A 19,272-nucleotide genomic window follows, 5' to 3' on the forward strand; every position below is an offset into this window, starting at 1 on the left:
CACACACACACACACACACACACAATGTAAGCTATTGTTTTGTTACATTACATTCCTCGATAATACACCAGTATCTAATCCAAGTCAGCATATGAAAGAAGGAAATCAGACAAAAACCTGTCTTGACATCAGAGCCGAAGTACACGAGCGCACCAGGAAACAGGTCGGCCTGCAGACACACAGAGGAGCAGAGCAGGAGTGAACGGAAGCTTCTAAAAATGTCTGGCACACATTACAATTTCTGCAAAACACGAAAGAATCCAAACAAAACCACCTCCCGCTACACGCAAACCGAGAGCTGCCGCCACATCCAAGTCAAAGTCAGGTTCATTTTTGGGGATGATTCATCGCTCGGGGGACCTGAACCAGCAACCGTTGGTTCTTTGAAGCAGACCACAAATTGAGCACCAATCAAATGGTTAGTGAAAACACTTTCACCCCTGAAGCACCACATTCCTCTCCAGTGATAGTCTTAATGGGTATAATGGGCCAGTTGCAGCCAGAAATTATCAACCGTACAATTATGAGGTGGAAATGCAGACAGACAGGCAGGCAGGGCACACGTCTGTCAGACTAAGAGAAAGGAAAGACAACATCTGCTGCACAGGAGCTTCAGCGAGTGGTCATCATCGCCGCAATGTCTGCAGGTGTAAATAAGTCTGAGCTGAATTTAAGACTAGATTAGTCTAAAAAAAAAAAAAAAATGAGGATAGCAGCTGAAAGCAGGAAAAAACTTAAAGAGCTCAGTCAAAAATAATTCTAAATGTAATGCAATAATCAGGGTATTAAGTAAAAATCTAAAAAGATGAGGTGTAGGAGGTGAAAAAAAAAGAGACCTCAGCACACTAGTGCTGCTGCGTCGTGAGGATTTCTAGGCACCAGCTTTTAAAACCAAGATTAATCTTTATCATTAAGCCATTCGTTGTTACACTCACATCTTCCTGAGGCCATCGAGCAGGCTGGCCAACAAGGCCTTCTTCAATATAATCATCATCAGGGTTTTTCATCAGTGTGTCGTAAACCTCGAGGCCAAACGATCTAAACTGACCCACGCCTGGCTTGAGAATTTGTGCCTCTTTGTATTTGTATTGTTTTTTAGGCATGAGTTAAAGCTAGCTAATGTTACCTACTCTTACGAAACCTCAGTGGTGGTGGGTTCTGGAAATTCTTTTAATTAAAACGTTTACGACCCATCCGAGCTGAATTTAAGACGATTCACGACTTCAAAAGGCCTTTTATTGGTAAGTGTGTATGTAAGACATTAAAACAAAATTAAAAACACTAAAGTCCTAAAGATGTTTCTGCTGCTTTCCCTCTTCCTTCATCTAGTTAACAGATCCTCTTACGACACACTGATGAGCAGCAGACGCTCCGCTCCAGGAATCCTGAAAGAACTGATCCGTTTATCACAGACACATACGTGCAGAGCTGTGAGAAAGTGACATGTGCCTCCTAAAGAGCTTTATTACCACGTAAACAAATGCCCTGAAAAAGAGAGGTTCAATAGCTTCCTTCAGTCTCACAGATGAAACTTCATAAACATTTTCTGACTCATAAGCAGGTGACAGAGACCATCAGCAACCAAAACCATTCCTAAAAATCTTTTTAGATTTATATGTGACAACCAAGAACACTAAAATACAACACTTAGAGCATCTTTTCACATAAATTACACAGTCTAAGCACCGCAGCGTTTTAAAATCCACTTTCTGAATCCCGACTTTCAACAGTTCTTACCAATACTACTAAAATCTCTAATAATCATCCTTTAAATGATCTCAAAACTCGCATCAACAATGTATATTGATCAGAAGCAAAATTTTAAAAAGGAGGTGGAAATGCTGTTTACCCCCGTTATAAACCCATCCAGACTTTTCCATCCAAACAGCTGGTGTGAAGGCTCCCAAAGTGCAGCAAGAAAATATCCTCTATATCTTCTATTGCTCAATTTTGTTGAGCATGTGTGACTTGCTGATCAGTTTCCTGATCTTAGCCGACAGAAGTGACACCTGGTGTTGTCTTCCAACCGTACCACATTCAAAGACACTTTCTTCCTCATTCTGATCCTCGGCCTGAACTTCAGCGGGTCGTCGTTTTGACCACGTCTACCTGCTTGAATGTGCTGAGATGCTGCTATTTGATTGATCGATTAGATATTCGTGTTAAAAAGCAAAGTTAACTGCTGTATTTAAGATGTGTCTGCTGAATATATGTTTGCTACAGCTTGTGAATATAAGTAACTGCACTTCTTGTCACTCTCGACAACCTGCTTTTATCCTTGTGAGGACTGTACTTTGTCCTGGATCCAAAATGACTTAAATCATGTAGAGACTGGGCTCTGTTCAGTTCCTCCCAACAGGTAACGGTTTCCTACATGTGCCTGAAGAACTTCATGGTAGAGGTCATCTCTGTCCACATAAACTGCATATGTGCAAAGACATAATAAGACAGAAACCAGACATTTAAAAAAAATCTGGACCAAAACTCTTCAGAAGAATTCTGCAACAGTAAGAAATGACTAACGTTGAAGGGGAAAAAAGCTTTTTTTAAAAAGTTTGTGTCAAAATTGTTGATTGGGGATTCCCTATAATGCAGTCTTAATGTCCCGATAATCAGCGTAATTGCAGTTGATGATGACAGCTCAAACTAAGATTGCTGCTGAGCTGCTAGGAGGACAAATATCTTTTTTCTTTTTTAGAGGAATGAGGCTCTTCAGACACTCTAATCAGCAGTTAAAATATACATTAGACGCAGCAATGATGCCATAAAACATTTTGCATATAACTTTCCCTCCAGACTCTTAGATAATCAGCAGCGTAAAATAAAGGCTGTAGCTGGGGTCTGGCGGGTTCACCCAACACCACAGGCCGTCTTACACACACACTGTCCTTTCTCTGGTTGCTAAATTGGGACACACTGGCCTAATTGCTATTATTACAGCCCTGTGAGCAGGAAACAATGTGTTACAGTGAAACAACAGGCATTCCTGCAATCCTGCTCCGTCTGGCAGCAGCAGCAACATTTCCATTCGGGAAAAAGACGAGGCCAACGAGAAGAGACCAGTGTATGTGGGAGGGAGAGGGTGAGTGTGTTTAAATTAAAAAAAAAAAAAAAAAGAAGAAGAGAGGAATGGAGAGAGAAAAGGAAAAAGAGGCAGAACGGATCCTGATGGAAGACAGAGGGGGAGACGGATGAGGGAGGGGATGACTGGTATCAAAGGACTTCTGGGTTGGGAAACATTCCTTTCCTGACATGACACAAAGTGATTAAAGTGTGTGTGTGTGTGTGTGTGCCAACGTCTATGTGACATGACAAAAAAAGATTAAAGATTCTTTAAATGTGTGTGTCGAAGATTGATGTATAGACAGGGAAGCGGAGCCAGACAGAGTGTGCATATGGGAGAAATGACACCAAGGAGGATTAAAGATTTTGTTTTTGTGCACTTTAACGCTTTTAAGTCCCTAATGGATAGAGACATGGGGTTGAGAGAGGAGGGGTGAGGCACAGGAGAGGGCCGGAGAGAGGGACCATGTGGGTGCTGGAGTTGGAGGAGGAAAGAAAAGAAGAAGAAAAAAAAGGAAAAGAAAGCCAGAGTTGGGGTACAGGAGAGGGACGAGTACTGAAAAAAAACAGACGGGGAGAGTTCAGAAGGGGATGAAAAGATGAAAAACAAAGAATGACATCAGAACATCAGACGTGATTCAGAGCGATCGTGACACCAAAGGGGTATGAACACACCAACGCAGCCATATTTCAAAGTGCACTTTTGAGGATTGTTATCTTTTATAGCAGTCCCTTAGAGGAGCTGAATCTTGCTCATCATCACAACACGATATCACTTCAAAAATCACTTCAAACATCCGCCTCTTCCTCCACTTCTTCTGTGCGTTTCAGGTTGAATCAAAGTGTCAAGTGAAAGAACGAAAGGCGCCGATGACAAAAATGTTTGCCAAAATAAAGTGTCTAAAAATACAAGAACCAGCAGTGCGCGGGAGTGTCGAGGTGATCAAGCATATGTATCTCTTCACATTTTGAATAAACTCAAAGGCTACAAAGCATCAAAGCTGCCCGTTGCTCTGCATGTGTGTGAGCGCTGGTGTGTTTGTGTGTGTGTGTCGAGATCAAAGCAAGGCCTGTATTAACCCCATGTGCCAGTCTGGGAAAAATCAAGCCCAGCTGGGGTCAAGGACAGTGGAGAGGGGGGAACAAGTGCGAGCAGAAGTGAGGGAAGAAGGGAGAACGGGAATGTAGCGAGGCTTTGAAGAGCAGAGGAGGACCAGCTGATATATTTTATGTCCATGTTGAGGGAAAGGAAAAAAAAAAAAAGGTTTTGTAGTTGTTTTCTGCAGTTTCACAGTGATGAAGTTTGTTCGGTTTAATTCAGCCGTTTTATTACTGAGTATTATTACTTAGAAGCTCTATCAAGGTAATCGAAGGACAGTGTGAGGAGTCGTACCTGGAAAAGTGTAGCTGAAGGGTCATCCAGAATAGTTTTTGGAGGGGTAATGACTGAAAAAGGAATAAGAAAAATGGTCAAAATGATCAACTGTGAATAAAAGTCTAAATACAACATATACATGAACACAGGAAAGTTAATGCTGACAAATGAATGAAAAACAAATGGACGCGGCACAGAGACTTAAGATTTTACAAAACAACAGGAGCAACTTAACTAAAAAAAAAAAAAAAGCTGCTTTAAAAAAAAAAAAAAAAATCAAATTCACATTTGATCTGTAATCTGGAAACATGGCAGAAAAACTGATACAGTTTCAAAGCTTTGTGTGTAGGCAGCACATATCAAGGCTAAAACTGGTTGTTCCTGCTCCTGTCATTTTTACAAGTGGAGTTAAATTTAAAAAAAACAAAACAATGGTAAAAATAAAAGCAGGTGATATTGCTGATAATTTTAAGGTTGATCATTTTGGGATGAGGTGAAACTGGAGATTAAAACCATGGGTGTGTCGCCAACAAATCTCCAACGACTGTGTGATGTTATGTCGATATGGACCAAAAATCAAAAATGTTTCCAGCATCTCTCTGAATATCTGTGCCACGAAGAACGGAGGCACCTCTGAAGGCAAAAGGGGTTCGACTCAGTACAAGGTCTACCTAATAAAATGTCTCTTAAATGCTTACTCTATTAGGAAAAAAAAAAAAAAAAAAAAAAGGTTTTGCTTTGGATAGCTGTCACCAAACCTCACTTTCAGTAACCTCATACATCATAAACTCGCTCAAATGTACCTGCACATAGTTTAAATAAAAAAAAGTGACATTATCAGTAAAATCTAACTGAAGAAAATCCAAATCCAGGCAATTCAAATGAAAACAATTCAAACTGATAATTTGGATCCAAAACGTTTGTAGAAAATTCCTCCTTTTTCAGGCTCATAGAAAAGTTGGCCTCATTGCATGTAGATCTCTAGAAATTTTGAGTTTATCAGCATTTTTTGCAGTTTTGGTCAAAATTCTAAGTGTTAATTTTGCATTTATTTGACACTAGAGGAGGTTGGATTAAGCCAGTCATCAGATTTGAGGTTTTTCAGGTGATTTCAATGTGCTTGTAATTATGATCAGAACTATTATCCTATCTGATTTGGAATAAACCAGAAGCAGAAACTGATGCTGTAACATGGTCAGACCTTCACAGGATGAAGATGACGATTCGGGGAAATGTAACGATACTTACACAGGTAGAAACTGAGCTGAGGGTCCTCCAAGTGACTCCTTACAAAGTGCCTCAGAGCATCAACTGGACACAAGACACAAACAAGGACACAGATTACCAGCTGAAGCACAAACTGGGCTATGTGCAGCTACATCGGTCTCTGTGTGGACTGTAATTCATTTGTCAGAAGGAATTTCCCTGCAATCTGTTGTTCTGCTGGTTGTCGTGTTGCTTTCGGGCTGAGGTGCATCTCATCGCTGGAATTACAGACCTGTCTCATTCTTTCAGTCTGTCACTGTGGTGTGGCTACAGTCGTAAATGTGGTGAGGGAGCCGCAAGTAGCTTTCACATTGCAGCCATACCTGTGGCTAGCCAGCTGAAATGAACACTCTCCATACTGCATGCGCGCACACACATGGAGGCACACACAAACACACACCTGTCTCTAGAGGCCTGAAGAAGCCCTGTAGAACATATCTGTCTGGAAACTGGACCCTCAGGACCACCTGGAGAGGCAGAGTGGGCTATTTATAGTCTGTATGTTTTAAACGTACATATATTAAAATGTTATTATGTGTACGAGCTTACTTTGGGATATCTATCCATCTTCTCCTTTATCTGTGATTCTCTCAGAGATTTAGTCATAAGCGGAGCCTCCTCCAAAAACTTCCTGAGGAATGAGGGACAGAGAGAGACACACACAGAGTTACAATGAAATGAGCTGAGAAATAAAAAGCAGGTTGTTTAACCCACAATGAGTAAGATGTGCAAAGAAAACAAAGAATCACTGTTTCTTTCCTACCCCTACTCGTGTGTGGCCGTGTGTGTGTGTGTGCGCGCGTGCGTGTTACAGGCAAATTGCTTTGGTCGGCTTAATTCCACCCTTGGTAATTGCAGTCATTGACATGGCAGTAGCCATGAGGCAGCCATGTCAGTGCAGACAGAGATTAAAGGATGCGAGCGGTGAGGTCTCAACCTGACGGTGTTTGGTCGATGGCTGGAAGATAAACGTCTACACGAAACAGAACTACTAATTGCTCCCAGCGTGCCATATTTAGAAGCTTTTGTAGTGTTTGTGTGTTGTCTTATAAATGAGAACATGTTTGCAAACACACACGATGTCTCAACAGCTGTGGTCTGCTGACGCCACATCCAGAGATTGCAGAATAAACTTGAACGCATCTGTTTTGAAGAAGCGCTCGTAAATAACTAAAAACTTCAAACTGGTCATAAATTTTAAAAAATAAACAAGTAAAAATACAGAAATGCACACAGTGATGCCCAGCATTCTCCCTGCCTATGGCCTCTCATCACTGCTAGGCTATTTTTGCAATTAAGGGTTATACATGGACAAAACACCGCAGGACCGAATGCCGAACTAATTATCTGTTCCAAACAGCGCAGAAACACATCGGATCCAGACGTGTTTCTGCAGCAACAAGGTATTTGTGCTAAATACTGCACCCAGTCACTCAACCATTTCCTCCTTCCCCACCTCTCGCTCTTCAGCTGGGCAAAGCGCTTCCGCACATCATCCACGGTCACTTCAAAGAACTCGTCGGGCAGATCCCCGTAGTCCTCAGACTGATGGGATGTGGAGTCCAGGTGGTAGATGAGAGGCTCCCTCTCCACTGGCTGCAGACAGAGGGAGATATAAGAGTGTCCGTAACAATATTTGGATCTCAAGTGTCCAAATTTTAGCTTTATCTATCACAGCAGAAGTCTTGTTTTCGGCCACGGTAGAATTTTGCCCTTCCCTGAGCCTGGTTCTGTTGAACATCTCTTCCTGTTAAAAGAAAGTTCTTCTTCCCCACCATCGCCAAATGCTGCTCCTCCTAAGTGATCGTCTGAGTTTTCTCTTAAATGTATTCAGAATTTACTGCACAACATTGCATAAATTTTAATGTGCCTTGAATTTAAAGGTTTCTTTAGACAAACTGAATACAGCTGCCTGGGGCTCAGGAGGTAGAGAGGGTCATCTACCAATCAGAAGGTTAGCGGTTCGATCCCCTGCTTCTCCACATGGTGAAGAGCACGTGGGCATTGGACGGTATGTATGAAAGCTGACAACCACTGACCAATAAACATCTACAAACAATTTCTGTACACCAGTGATGCTCCCCCCCCCCCCACAAAGAGCCAGACCACAGCTGAACCAGGAAACTTCTAAACTATTTGTATTGCACAGAGTTTCACAACAGTTTGAGCCCCTTTTAATCATCATCATCATCATCATCCCAATCTACTGTGGTAAAGATGTAAGTTTACCAGCATGTATTTTGTTCAGTGTTCTGGTTAAATGAGGCTGAGATGTCGACTCTGTCAGGACTCTGCATTGAGGTATAATGATGTGAAACTGGATGTATGCATTGTAGTGTAACATAAACCTTATTTTGAGGTAAAGCCTGTAGCTTCTTATAAATCAAATGCAGGTTTTAGTCCTAGTGGCCACTAAAATTACTCTTGGCTTTCTCCACAATCATTCAGATAAGAGTTTCAAAATAAAATAAAACAGCTTCTGGGTGTCTAGACTTAAACGTACAGTTCGTTTACCCTGGTCTGAATCATTTGATAAGATTGTAAATTCAAACTCAAACCAAGGGAACTCCAAGCAAACCAAAATGCATCACTACAAACCACGTGGGGATATTAGCCCATTTATTGGCCAAATGGGTTTGGGGAGCAACAAAAGTAAATATAGGAAGAAGGTGCTGCCTTCTGGACCAGTGGGGAAGATTAATAATTTACGTTGATTTCACGGCTAGTTGCTAACCTTGGCACATCTATAGTGTCTTGCTGCATTTCAGAGTAGCAAGCATAGATTGGTACGGTAGGTTTCTCAAAGGGTCTCGGTGTGGGTGATTTACTGTGTTCAATCCTGCACAAACGAACTACACAAAGCTGGAAAACCAAACAGAGTTCAATTTAAACTGACTAAACACTGCAGATATGAAAACACTGTTAATTTATGAAGGAGTTGGAAATCCACAAGCAGAGAAATTGGTCATCTGAAATAAAGAGGTTACAGAACAAACTCACCTCTAAGAACTCCTCCGCATCACCCATACTATCATGCTGCACCTTGGTAGTGGTTTTACACTGAAAGGAACAGAAAAGGTCCAGTTTCACCAATTACTGATCAGATCAGGACTGTAAACATTCAATCTAAAAAGGACAATTCTTGAAGCCCACAAAAAAAATGCCCTTAATAAGCAAAATAGGTAATCGGATTTGAGGTGGTAAGTTTTCATAAATGTGCAAACACATGGCTTTAACAGAAAACATCAATATGAGCTTCAGATTTCTCAGCTTTTATCTTTCATTGTCTTTATATTTTTGTGAGCTTGTGGTTTATGTTGAAAACTGGTTAATGGCAGCATAAGGGCCAAGAAGACACACTAGCTAATAACAAAAAATATCTAGTGCATACACCTGGCAGGCCGAGTAAACTCAGGGTTTGGCTGACCTTTGTGCTTGAACCGTGGTTGGATTTGGCTTTCTTGGCTTTGGGTGACTCAACAGCAGCGGTCAGCGCTGACAGAGATGAGGATGATGATGAAGAGAGGGAACGTGCAACTCCTCCAGCTGGACCGCCGAGGCGCTGACCACCTCCGGAGAAAGGAATGAAAGGAGCTGAAGAAGTAGGAGATGATGGGTGGCAGTTTAGTCCTGACGGCCCCGCTTTTTCACCATCGTCCTCTGGTGTTTGACTTCCTGTGGGAGGGTCTTTAGGTCCAACGGCATCCTGGAGGTTTGGAGCGTCTTCTTGTTGAATGGGTAGTGTGATTGTAGAAGTGGCAGAAGATGGCAGAGTTGGGGTTTCCGCCGGCTTATCTGGGCTTGGCACATCTGTTGCTGACATTTCTGGAACCGATGGAGCGGGATCCGGCTGCGGGGATGAACTGGGTGTGGTTTCCATGGCAATGGGCGTAGTTGGCATAGCGGGTGTATCCATTTCAGCTTTTTCTTCTGGGTTTTTTTCCTTTTTGAGTAAAAACCTTAAACATAAATCATAAATACAGGGTTTTAATACAGGGTGATTTTTTTATTTTTATTTAAAAAAAAAAAAAGGTTAAATGTAGTTCTTTCCCATCCATCCATCCATCCATCCATCCATTCGCTTCCGCTTGTCCTTTTCAGGGTCGCGGGGGGCGCTGGAGCCTATCCCAGCTGTCATAGGGCGAGAGGCGGGGTACACCCTGGACAGGTCGCCAGTCTGTCGCAGGGCTAACACACAGGGACAGACAACCATTCGCACTCACGTTCATTCGCACATTCACACCTAGTGACAATTTGGATTATCCAATTAACCTATCCCCACAAGATGCATGTCTTTGGACGGTGGGAGGAAGCCAGAGTACCCGGAGAGAACCCACGCAAGCACGGGGAGAACATGCAAACTCCACACAGAAAGACCCCGGCCTGATGTTGGAATTGAACTCAGGACCTTCTTGCTGTGCGGCAACAGTGCTAACCACCGTGCCACCGTGCTGCCCGTAGCTCTTTCCCCTTCAACATAATCTCCTTGGTTCCACTATGGACCAAACCTAAAGCTCCTACTACATTTGAATTACTCCCATTCTGTAATGGGAGAATGGGAGTAATTCGATTTCCCCATAGACCTCAAAACTCCCACCAGTATCGACTTTTGTGTTAGGGTTAGCTATTCATCGCTGCTGATTGATATTTCTTTGTCTATGAGCCAGAGAACAAAAAGCAGTTTGCAGTGTCCACATAAGGTGCACTGGGCGTGTAGTTGTCTTATGCCGAGATGTCAGTGTGCTCTCAGGCCATCTTTTTTAAATTTTACATTTAAAGTGTTTGCATCCGTAAATAAGTCCACGTCTGTACAAGTGACATCAATTACATCATCAGATAATGAATGTTTGGCTTAGTGTGGACATCCACAAGCCTTTTTTGTGACTGCACCGACGGATCTGTGGTGTAACTATACTATAACGTTCCAACAACAAATTTGCCCATTAGGGAGACTTGTGATAGAATGTGTTATAACGGAAACAACTAGTGGCTGATAGCATCGCCAACCAAGTACAGACTTTGCTATACTGTGTTGGGCACCACTGATTTGTGAAGATATCTACTGGAACATACTGAGGCATCTGACAGAAAATAGGGTGATTTGTGGCACGCACCATCTTGCACCTGTTCACAGTACACTGAAAACATTTGAGTTTTTTGGCCGAGACATTCAGGTAGCCCTATTTGACTGTCTAAGACATCTTCCTTTTCTTCAAACACAGAGAAGGAGATGTAGCACTGCCAGTGGTTTAGAAGGGACTTCTAGGGAGTGACCAAATGTAGCAGGTGGTGCTAAATCGGCAGATGCAGTTTATTGCTGCAAAAGGAGACCATCTTGAAGGACACTTTTCTGCTTGTCACAGCTGCAGTCATCTTGTAGACTCTCTATATATGATGTTTTAAATACATAATTAATAAAGTCACACCCACAAAATGCATGAAGCATGAAAACTAGCAGCTTACCTGACAATGGCACTTCCTCCAGTAAGACCTAGAGACTTCAAAGAGGCCTTCTTTAGTTCTTCTTCGCCACTCACCTGCACATCCACAGACACGCACATGTGGACAAGCAGCTGTGTTATCATAAAATTCACTTTCATCTCCTGAGAAAGGGAGAGTTAAAAGACCGCTGCATACCTCATCTCTCATGTAAACACACACAGGAGTGGATCCTGAGTCGGATAGCTCCAACACACTGGTGACGTTGAGATGACATGCACGCACACACAGAGACACACACACAGAGATTAAAAATTGCCCAAATGATTTTCATTTGCTTTAAACAAAACCCACAAGTGGTTTTCCTTGTTGAGGATAATAAGCTGGGTGATTTTACAATAAAACCTCATGCAATGCAGTGGCACACTATCAGCATGTGTAAACCATGTGTGCACAATCCCGTGTAGTACCTAATTGAACCATAAATGTTTTACTATTGTTCTCTTCAATTCTGAATATCAAAGCTTTCCTCTGTGCTTCATAACATTCCTTGAGCTTTTTACGTTGCCGCGGAGCTAACATTCATTTCATGGAAGCATGACTTGCTTGGAAAAGTATCAACAAATGCAGTGATGTCATTTAATGGAGTGGAGATGAGGGCTGGACGGATGCGTGAGCACCTGGGACCGCACAGCTGGAACTACTGAGCAACAGCTGCATGTGTGTGCAGGCATGTGTGTTAGAATGAAGCTTAAACCTCAGTAGAGGAGTGGTGAGAAGAAGGAATGTTATCCTGGTGTGCTTTCATTGTGACAATCTTCACGCTATGGAAGATGGATGAAATGCAATGTTGAGTCCATTAATCTCTTCGTGTAACACCATGACCAAAGTTTACTTTCTTTCGTGTCTACAGTTTCAGTTTTATTTTTCAATTCTTTTTTAAAAATATTACACTTACAAACCAGACTTTCCAATATAGTAAAAATCTTTCCAAGACATCGATGTACCGATCGAAATAGCGATACCGATCAAAGGATTACTCTTTTTACGCATTCCTCTGGTATTTTTTTTAGAACTGTATTTTTCAGACTATAAGGTGCACTTAAAATCATTTCATTTTTTTTCAAAAATCGACAGGGCGCCTTATAATCTGGTGCGACTTTTGTATGAATTCTGGTTGTGCTTACTGACCTCGAACTAATTTTATGTGGTACACGGTGCTCAAAAATCTGTCAAAAAATGTTTTAGTATCACTTTGGGAAGCTACGAAGCTGCAACGTCAGAGCATTACTGTAGTCAGGAGCCTCGCGGAGTAATCTGGGTCCGCTTCAGGTCCCAAAGTCAAACGAACACTGCGGCATCACTGAGAGTTAAAACTGTCTAAATTCATTCATCTTTAATAAAATGATCAGTGTTGCTGCTTTACCAGGTGAAACAATTAAGTTTAACATCCAGGCATCCATGAAAACAGTTTTTTTTTTTTTTTTAATTTAACAGAGTTAGAAGTTAGCAGGAAGTTAGCTCGCTAGCTTCCACGTAAACATGATATAGCATGTTCTGACAGAGATTTCCAAAAAAATTAAAAACATACAACTATGCTATAACTTCCAACATAAATGAAGACACCTTATGTATGAAAACCGACTCGTTCATCGACAGTGTGTTTTATAATCCGGTGTGCCTTGTGGTCAGTAAAATATGGTACATTTTTACATCATCTAGTAATTCTTTTTCTATGAGTTCATCATGTAGCTCTACTTGTAGTTCCTCTATATCTTTTTTTTTCACTCTACCAGTAATTCTTTTATTTCTTTGTATTCTAATTTCTTCTATTCTTTCTTGTTCTTGTACTAGTTCTTTGTCTTCTAATTCTAGTACTTATAATTCTTCTATTTAAGTTCTGCCAGCTTCTTCTTCTACTACTTGCTCCTCTTTCAAGTCTTCTAGTTGTTCCTGTTGTTCTAGTACTTCTTCTGATACATATTCTTGTCTTTTTCCCTAACTCTTCTCGCAGCCCTTTCAGTCTTTTCTTCTTACAGTAATTCTTTTAGTTCTTCTCATCCTTGATCTTTTATTTCTTCTTGTTGTAGTTTCTTGCCTTCTAAATCTGATATGTGTTCTGCAACAAGTTTACCATATTCTTGCAGTTCCTCCTATTCTAAGTCTTCTTTTTGTGCAATTTTTCACTCATGAGAATACACACTTAAAGTATGGATCAATATCTAGCCCTTTCCAAAACAAACAAACACACAACCACGTGAAGTGAACAGGGGTGAAAAGGGAGGCCCTGTATGCTAGAAATTCTCACAGTAACTAACAACATAAAAATCTATTTAGTCGGCATTCAACACAATTTAATTTACTTTTGAGGCCTTTTAACGGTTGTTGTTTTTTTACAAAGACACACAGATTCTGCCCCTGTACAAATGTTCATGCACACACCTGATTTCTGGAAAATGTGTGAGCACTTCCCACAGAGTCTGTCCACAGGAGAACGAACCCTGGAGCCGAGAGCCGTCCTCCATCTGTAGTGCAATCCGCACCTGACACGTATGAAACCACAGGAACACAGATTAAGCATAAAGACCAAAGGCGCTCTTTAACCATTAACCAAATAAAAACAATAATGGAAATAAAAAGCAGGTCTAAACTATCAACATGAGACAGTCCAAAGCTCTGGTTAGCATTTGTTTCATTTATTACGGTAAGTTGGATAGTGACAGATCCAACAAAGGGCACCAGCTGGATCTGAGTAAGACACTGCTTTTATGCCCCATAAATAAAAAAGAAAGACATCAACCAAAAAGTAGGCCCACTATGCCTTTCCTTATTTTCTATTATCTTACAGTGGAGGATGAACATGTTAAACATGAACGAAGATTAAAATAAGTAGATCAGCATATATATATATATAAGTAATGGATGTGAGCCCAGAGCACAAGATTCAAACTGCTCTAAATGCTCAGTTTGACCAAGTTTTTCCTACATTAGGATCCGCATGATGTCGGTGAAAGTGGACATCCTCAAGCACAGCAGTCCCAGCTAACTACAGTTTAGATCTTGTGTTTCCAGGCAGCAGCCAATCAGAAGAAAGTTGGCTTTAAATCAAATCAAATCAAATCAAATCACTTTTATTGTCACATCACATGTGCAGGCACACTGGCACAGCACATGCGAGTGAAATTCTTGTGTGCGAGCCCCACAAGCAACAGAGATGTGCAAACACAACAACACAAACGAGCAAAATACAAGAATGGCCAACCTGAAACTAATAAATATATGTACAATATATAATAGTGTATGCATTTCTGGATGTGTATACTAAATATTTTCCTACGTGTGTGTGTGTGTGTGTGGTGTGTGTGTGTATGCACATTTTTACAAATTAAATAGTTAAAAAAAAAATTAAATAAATAAATAAATAAATAAATAAATAAATAATAATAATAATAATAATAATAATAATAATAATAATAATAATAATAATAATAAAATATATAAAATATACAGAGTTGAATATGTGCAAAACAAGTGGCATTTATATACAGTGTGGAGTGCATAATGTTGAAGTTCCAGTAGTGAAGCTGAGGTGTCTATGACGTGTTCAGCAGTCTGATGGCCTGATGGAAAAAGCTGTCTCTCAGTCTGCTGGTACGGGACCGGATGCTGCAGAACCTCCTTCCTGATGGAAGTAGTCTGAACAGTTTATGGCTGGGGTGACTGGAGTCCTTGATGATCCTCCCCGCTTTCCTCAGGCAGCGCTTCCTGTAGATGTCTTGGAGGGAGGGAAGCTCACCTCCAATTATCCGTTCAGAGCACCGCACTACTCGCTGGAGAGCTTTGCGGTTGTAGGCGGTGCTGTTGCCATACCAGGTGGTGATGCATCCAGTGAGGATGCTCTCAATGGCACAGTGATAGAAGGTCCTGAGGATGCGGGGGCTCATGCCGAATCTTTTCAGTCTCCTGAGAAAGAAGAGGCGCTGCTGCGCCTTCTTCACTGTTTTGTTTGTGTGTACTGACCACGTAAGATCCTCAGCCAGATGTACACCAAGGAACCGGAAGCTGCTCACTCTCTCCACAGCAGCGCCGTTGATGGTGATGGGGGTGTGTACTTCTCTGCACCTCCGGAAGTCCACTATCAACTCCTTTGTCTTTGCGACGTTGAGGGTGAGATGGTTGTCTTGACACCAGTGGGTCAGGGCGCTGACCTCCTCCCTGTAAGCCGTCTCATCACTGTTGGTGATAAGACCCACCACTGTAGTGTCGTCCGCAAACTTCACAATGATGTTGGAGCTGTTAGTGGCTGTGCAGTCGTAGGTGTAGAGTGAGTACAGGAGAGGGCTCAGTACACACCCCTGTGGAGCACCAGTGTTCAGTGTGATGGGGGATGAGGTGATGCTGCCCAGTCTGACCACCTGGCGTCTGTCAGACAGGAAGCTAAGGATCCAGCTGCAGAGGGAGCTGCTCAGTCCTAGATCCTGCAGTTTCCTGTCCAGCTTCGAGGGAACGATGGTATTGAATGCTGAGCTGTAATCTACAAACAGCATCCTCACATACGTGTCTCTCTTCTCCAGGTGTGACAGGGCAGTGTGTAGTGTCAGGGCTATGGCATCATCAGTGGACCTGTTGTGGCGGTATGCAAACTGTAGAGGGTCCAGTGAGTCGGGTAGTGCAGAGCAGATGAAGTCCCTGACCAGCTTCTCGAAGCATTTGCTTACGATGGGGGTCAGGGCTACAGGTCGCACCTATAACAGCTCGTTTTGGATGGAGGATGAACAGAGCCTGCATCCAGCCCCAGGTTAAGATAAATAAGGATTATTTTGGACTATCCATCATGCATAGCTACTCTAACAGCCCAAGAATAAAACTAAGGAGGAGGAAATAAGCACAATGAGGCCCCTTTAAACACATAATTATCACAGTACGATTTTCTTTAAATTATTTACATAGATTTTTCTTTTGATAGAAGCTAAAAGTAATAAAATCTAAAGTACAAGCACTTCACGCTGTTGGACTCACAAACGCCGAAAAGGAAATGATTTTGAAAATCCCCCGCGGTGGTCATTTGTAAGTTCTTGGCTCATCAGTCTTGATACATTTAGCAGGAAGAAAATTCTTTGATAATCAAAGATGATTAAGCTGCACATGTGGGCCTACCTCAGCCTGAAAATAAGTAACATCAGACATGAGTGCAAGTCTCTGTTGCTCTTTCTCTGAGTCACTCTGCGAGTTGTTTACTCTGCAACGGTGTTGTTCGGCACAGAAAGCACGCTGCATATCAGCACACCGGGAGAGATGAAACGAGGGCTTTGGCTGTCAACGGTCAAACACGAAACACTCCCACAAACCAGTCTGCCCCAGAGGTGCCTGCATGTGTGCGTCTGTATAAAATCTGCCAGGTATCAACAGTCAACCATCCATCAAATGAACAAAAACAGCAGATCAAACCCAGCCGTGAATTTTACAGCATGGATTATGATGCCATGATGTCATAGGAAACTACAGCTCAGCTACAACAAAGTGTTTTGTTGGATAGGAATCAGAGAGAGAGCAGTGACAGAGAATTCAGGCATTTCCAGGTACGGACAATAAAGAAACCCACACACAGGGCTGACTGACCCACACATGAGGCTACTTAAGGCTATTCAAACATGATCATGAGTGGGACAAATAGCCCTAAGGGGACTCAAATTAATTTTATTTATTGAACAACATGCACACCACGCAAATAGCTTATGTGACCTTTCTTAACAGAAGTCTACGCATTCACCTGTTATTTAAAAAACAAATGCGCCATTCAAGCTTAACTTAATTAAACCCCACATACATAAAACATGTAAAAAATAAAAGTCCTGGTGAGCTTCCTCTAATGGAAGGCTAAAATCTCTTTGCTGGGCACAAACACTTTTATATACAAGAAACACTCTGGTAAAGAAGTATGTTCTGAACATGTTTACCTTGGCCACTCACGGCTAAAAAGTCTGGCGAACTTTCATCGAGACAAAGTCACTTAAAATAAGTTAAGCAGATATTTTTTCACTCTGGTGTTTCAAATAACTCCCCACATAAATGACTGGAGGCATTTCAAAAAGGGATACCGAGTTGTGGTACTTCTATAAAAAAGGACTCTGACTATGCCGATCCTGGAAATGAGCTCTTGTTTAATAATTTTTTTTTATTAAGAGCATGTTTTGTGTTGCAATCAGACTTGAGGTAAAAAGAATTGTTTCCACATTTTTTCTGATTCATGCACACCATGAATCTGAGAAAAAGAAAAAAAAAAGTCTCCAAACACTGGATTTGGAGGGTTTCCTTCCTTTCTGACTCTCTCTAACACCCACATATACATAGATGCACCAAGGCTGCTTGCTTATAGGAAAAGTCGTAATCATGATAAATGTGGTCAATATTATAAAGTATGGACATTATTCACTAGATTAAGAGACACTGCGTAGATACTGGAGTTTAAAAAGTGTCTTTTTCTGGGCATTTTCTTCAACTATGAAAGATTCCTAGTTTGAGGTCAGGAGTAGACACAAACTCTTCTTTGGGGGAGCTCCAATTAAGTGCTCTTCTTTCACATGTTCACCATAAGAAACCTTAAAAGATTTACTTCCTTGATTAGATCTTTGTAGCCAAAAGTTGAACTATAGACACCCTGGTTGGGGTTAAACTAAAAGCTGAACTTTTAGGGAGAGTAAAAACACACCACTCTAAATGAAAGCTGTGCACTTGATTTAGAACAAGGAAACCAAACAAACAAACCAAAAAAGAAAACCCCAGGAGCAAAGAAGATAGTTACAATTATTTTGTTTTCGCAACAATTAGAGAGCAAAATCATAACTGACATTAAAATCTGACTAATCGTTGAGCCCCAAGTTGCACTTTGTTTGAACTGACCTGGCTGTCAGCTATAACTTGTTTCCTCGTACTCGTCACCATTTCCAGTTTGGCGTTGTTGGGCAGGTTTGCAAACCTCCATGGCCGCGTCAGGTCAACAATAGTCCTCTGAAACCTGCCAAAAATGTTAACAGTGGAGGAGAAAGCGAGCAATTAAATGTTTCATGTGGAGTAGCTGGACAGCTGTGAAGAATGATGTATGAGCCCGAGAACTAAATTTGATCAATGCATTACAAGCAGTTATCAAATTTTAATTTGATTTAATTTTTTTGACACATAATTTGTCTTGTTTCTTTTTTCCTGCAGTGACACCGATTTTTTAAATATAAGTAAACACGATCTGAAACCAAAACAGAGTTGCGTAATGTGTGAAAATCGCTTACAACATTTAACTAGCTTAACTTCTTTAACTTCGTAAATATACGGATATTTCACACATTACTATCCCGCTACTGTGCAGTGCGATTGTTTGTGTATTAAAGTGTATTTGGATGTAATGAAAGGCTTTTAATCTCAAGGGACAAAAACTGATTTACAGCTACGTTCATTTGCTCACTTTAAACCGTGATCTTCTGGGTCAAATCCGTGCTTCTTGCAGACTTCCTCCAGCACCTGAAGGCGGAAAATGTTACAACACGAGTTATGCCACAAAATCTTCCAAATAATCTGATTTCATCCGCACGAAAACACAAACTGATCAGTCACTGGCTAACAACTGTTAGCCCAGCAAGCTAACTCGGAGGAAAGGAATTTAGTCCGATTCTGTAACCAAAGCGCGGAATTCAATAAGCCGTCCACCTAAGTAAAGATGAAACACTCCTCTATAAAAGTTCACCTGCAGTAACGGCGTGTTTGGAGCCACTTTAACTGTTTGCCTTCTCCCATTGGGAGTGAGAACCGTTACAGCTGTACCACTAGCAGCCATTGCGTGTCCTGACGTCACACTGTTTGTTTGAATAAGCTTTATTGACTCTGTCACAGCAACACTTAAAGGTGCAGTTCGTTCAACTTTTAAGATTTTCTTCGTCTCACCTTTATGAGCGTTATTACCAAGCAAAATAATGTAAATTATACAGACATTAAAAAAATTAAGAAGAAATAACCCACACAATGTTCTAGCGTCCCACTGCAATAGTCAAAGAGCACTTTAAGAGACATCTGCTAGTCTCTTAAAGTGCTACAGCATGACAAAAATACTAAGAACACAACTTGCACTATATATTCATTTA

General features: G+C 41.4%; 1 protein-coding gene across 2 annotated transcripts in view; it reads right to left on the reverse strand.

Moving 5' to 3' along the window:
• The window catches only part of aspscr1 (ASPSCR1 tether for SLC2A4, UBX domain containing), a 24,094-nt gene extending 5,114 nt beyond the window's left edge, over nucleotides 1-18,980 (reverse strand). Inside the window, exons 1-15 of one of the 2 annotated variants that reach the window (XR_014920949.1) lie at nucleotides 18,879-18,980; nucleotides 18,600-18,655; nucleotides 18,044-18,158; nucleotides 13,586-13,686; nucleotides 11,342-11,399; nucleotides 11,168-11,241; nucleotides 9,132-9,663; nucleotides 8,705-8,764; nucleotides 7,161-7,300; nucleotides 6,254-6,335; nucleotides 6,105-6,171; nucleotides 5,687-5,749; nucleotides 4,457-4,509; nucleotides 2,267-2,421; nucleotides 112-169 (exon numbers count right to left, since the gene is read on the reverse strand). Coding sequence is in view for 1 of the 2 variants with exons in the window: in XM_085460097.1 (XP_085316223.1) it covers nucleotides 118-169; nucleotides 4,457-4,509; nucleotides 5,687-5,749; nucleotides 6,105-6,171; nucleotides 6,254-6,335; nucleotides 7,161-7,300; nucleotides 8,705-8,764; nucleotides 9,132-9,663; nucleotides 11,168-11,241; nucleotides 11,342-11,399; nucleotides 13,586-13,686; nucleotides 18,044-18,158; nucleotides 18,600-18,655; nucleotides 18,879-18,968 (1,543 nt within the window). In the remaining variant the exon portion in view is untranslated. Of the gene's footprint in view, nucleotides 1-111; nucleotides 170-2,266; nucleotides 2,422-4,456; nucleotides 4,510-5,686; nucleotides 5,750-6,104; nucleotides 6,172-6,253; nucleotides 6,336-7,160; nucleotides 7,301-8,704; nucleotides 8,765-9,131; nucleotides 9,664-11,167; nucleotides 11,242-11,341; nucleotides 11,400-13,585; nucleotides 13,687-18,043; nucleotides 18,159-18,599; nucleotides 18,656-18,878 lie in introns of those variants that run through there. The other variant, XM_085460097.1, reaches the window with a different exon arrangement.
• Between the last annotated feature and the right edge of the window lie 292 nt (nucleotides 18,981-19,272).

The sequence above is a fragment of the Copadichromis virginalis genome, linkage group LG6, assembly GCF_057382275.1.
Source record: "Copadichromis virginalis isolate Kocher_CV1m ecotype Utaka linkage group LG6, C_Virginalis_male_GT1.1, whole genome shotgun sequence".
Taxonomy (NCBI): Eukaryota; Metazoa; Chordata; class Actinopteri; order Cichliformes; family Cichlidae; genus Copadichromis; species Copadichromis virginalis.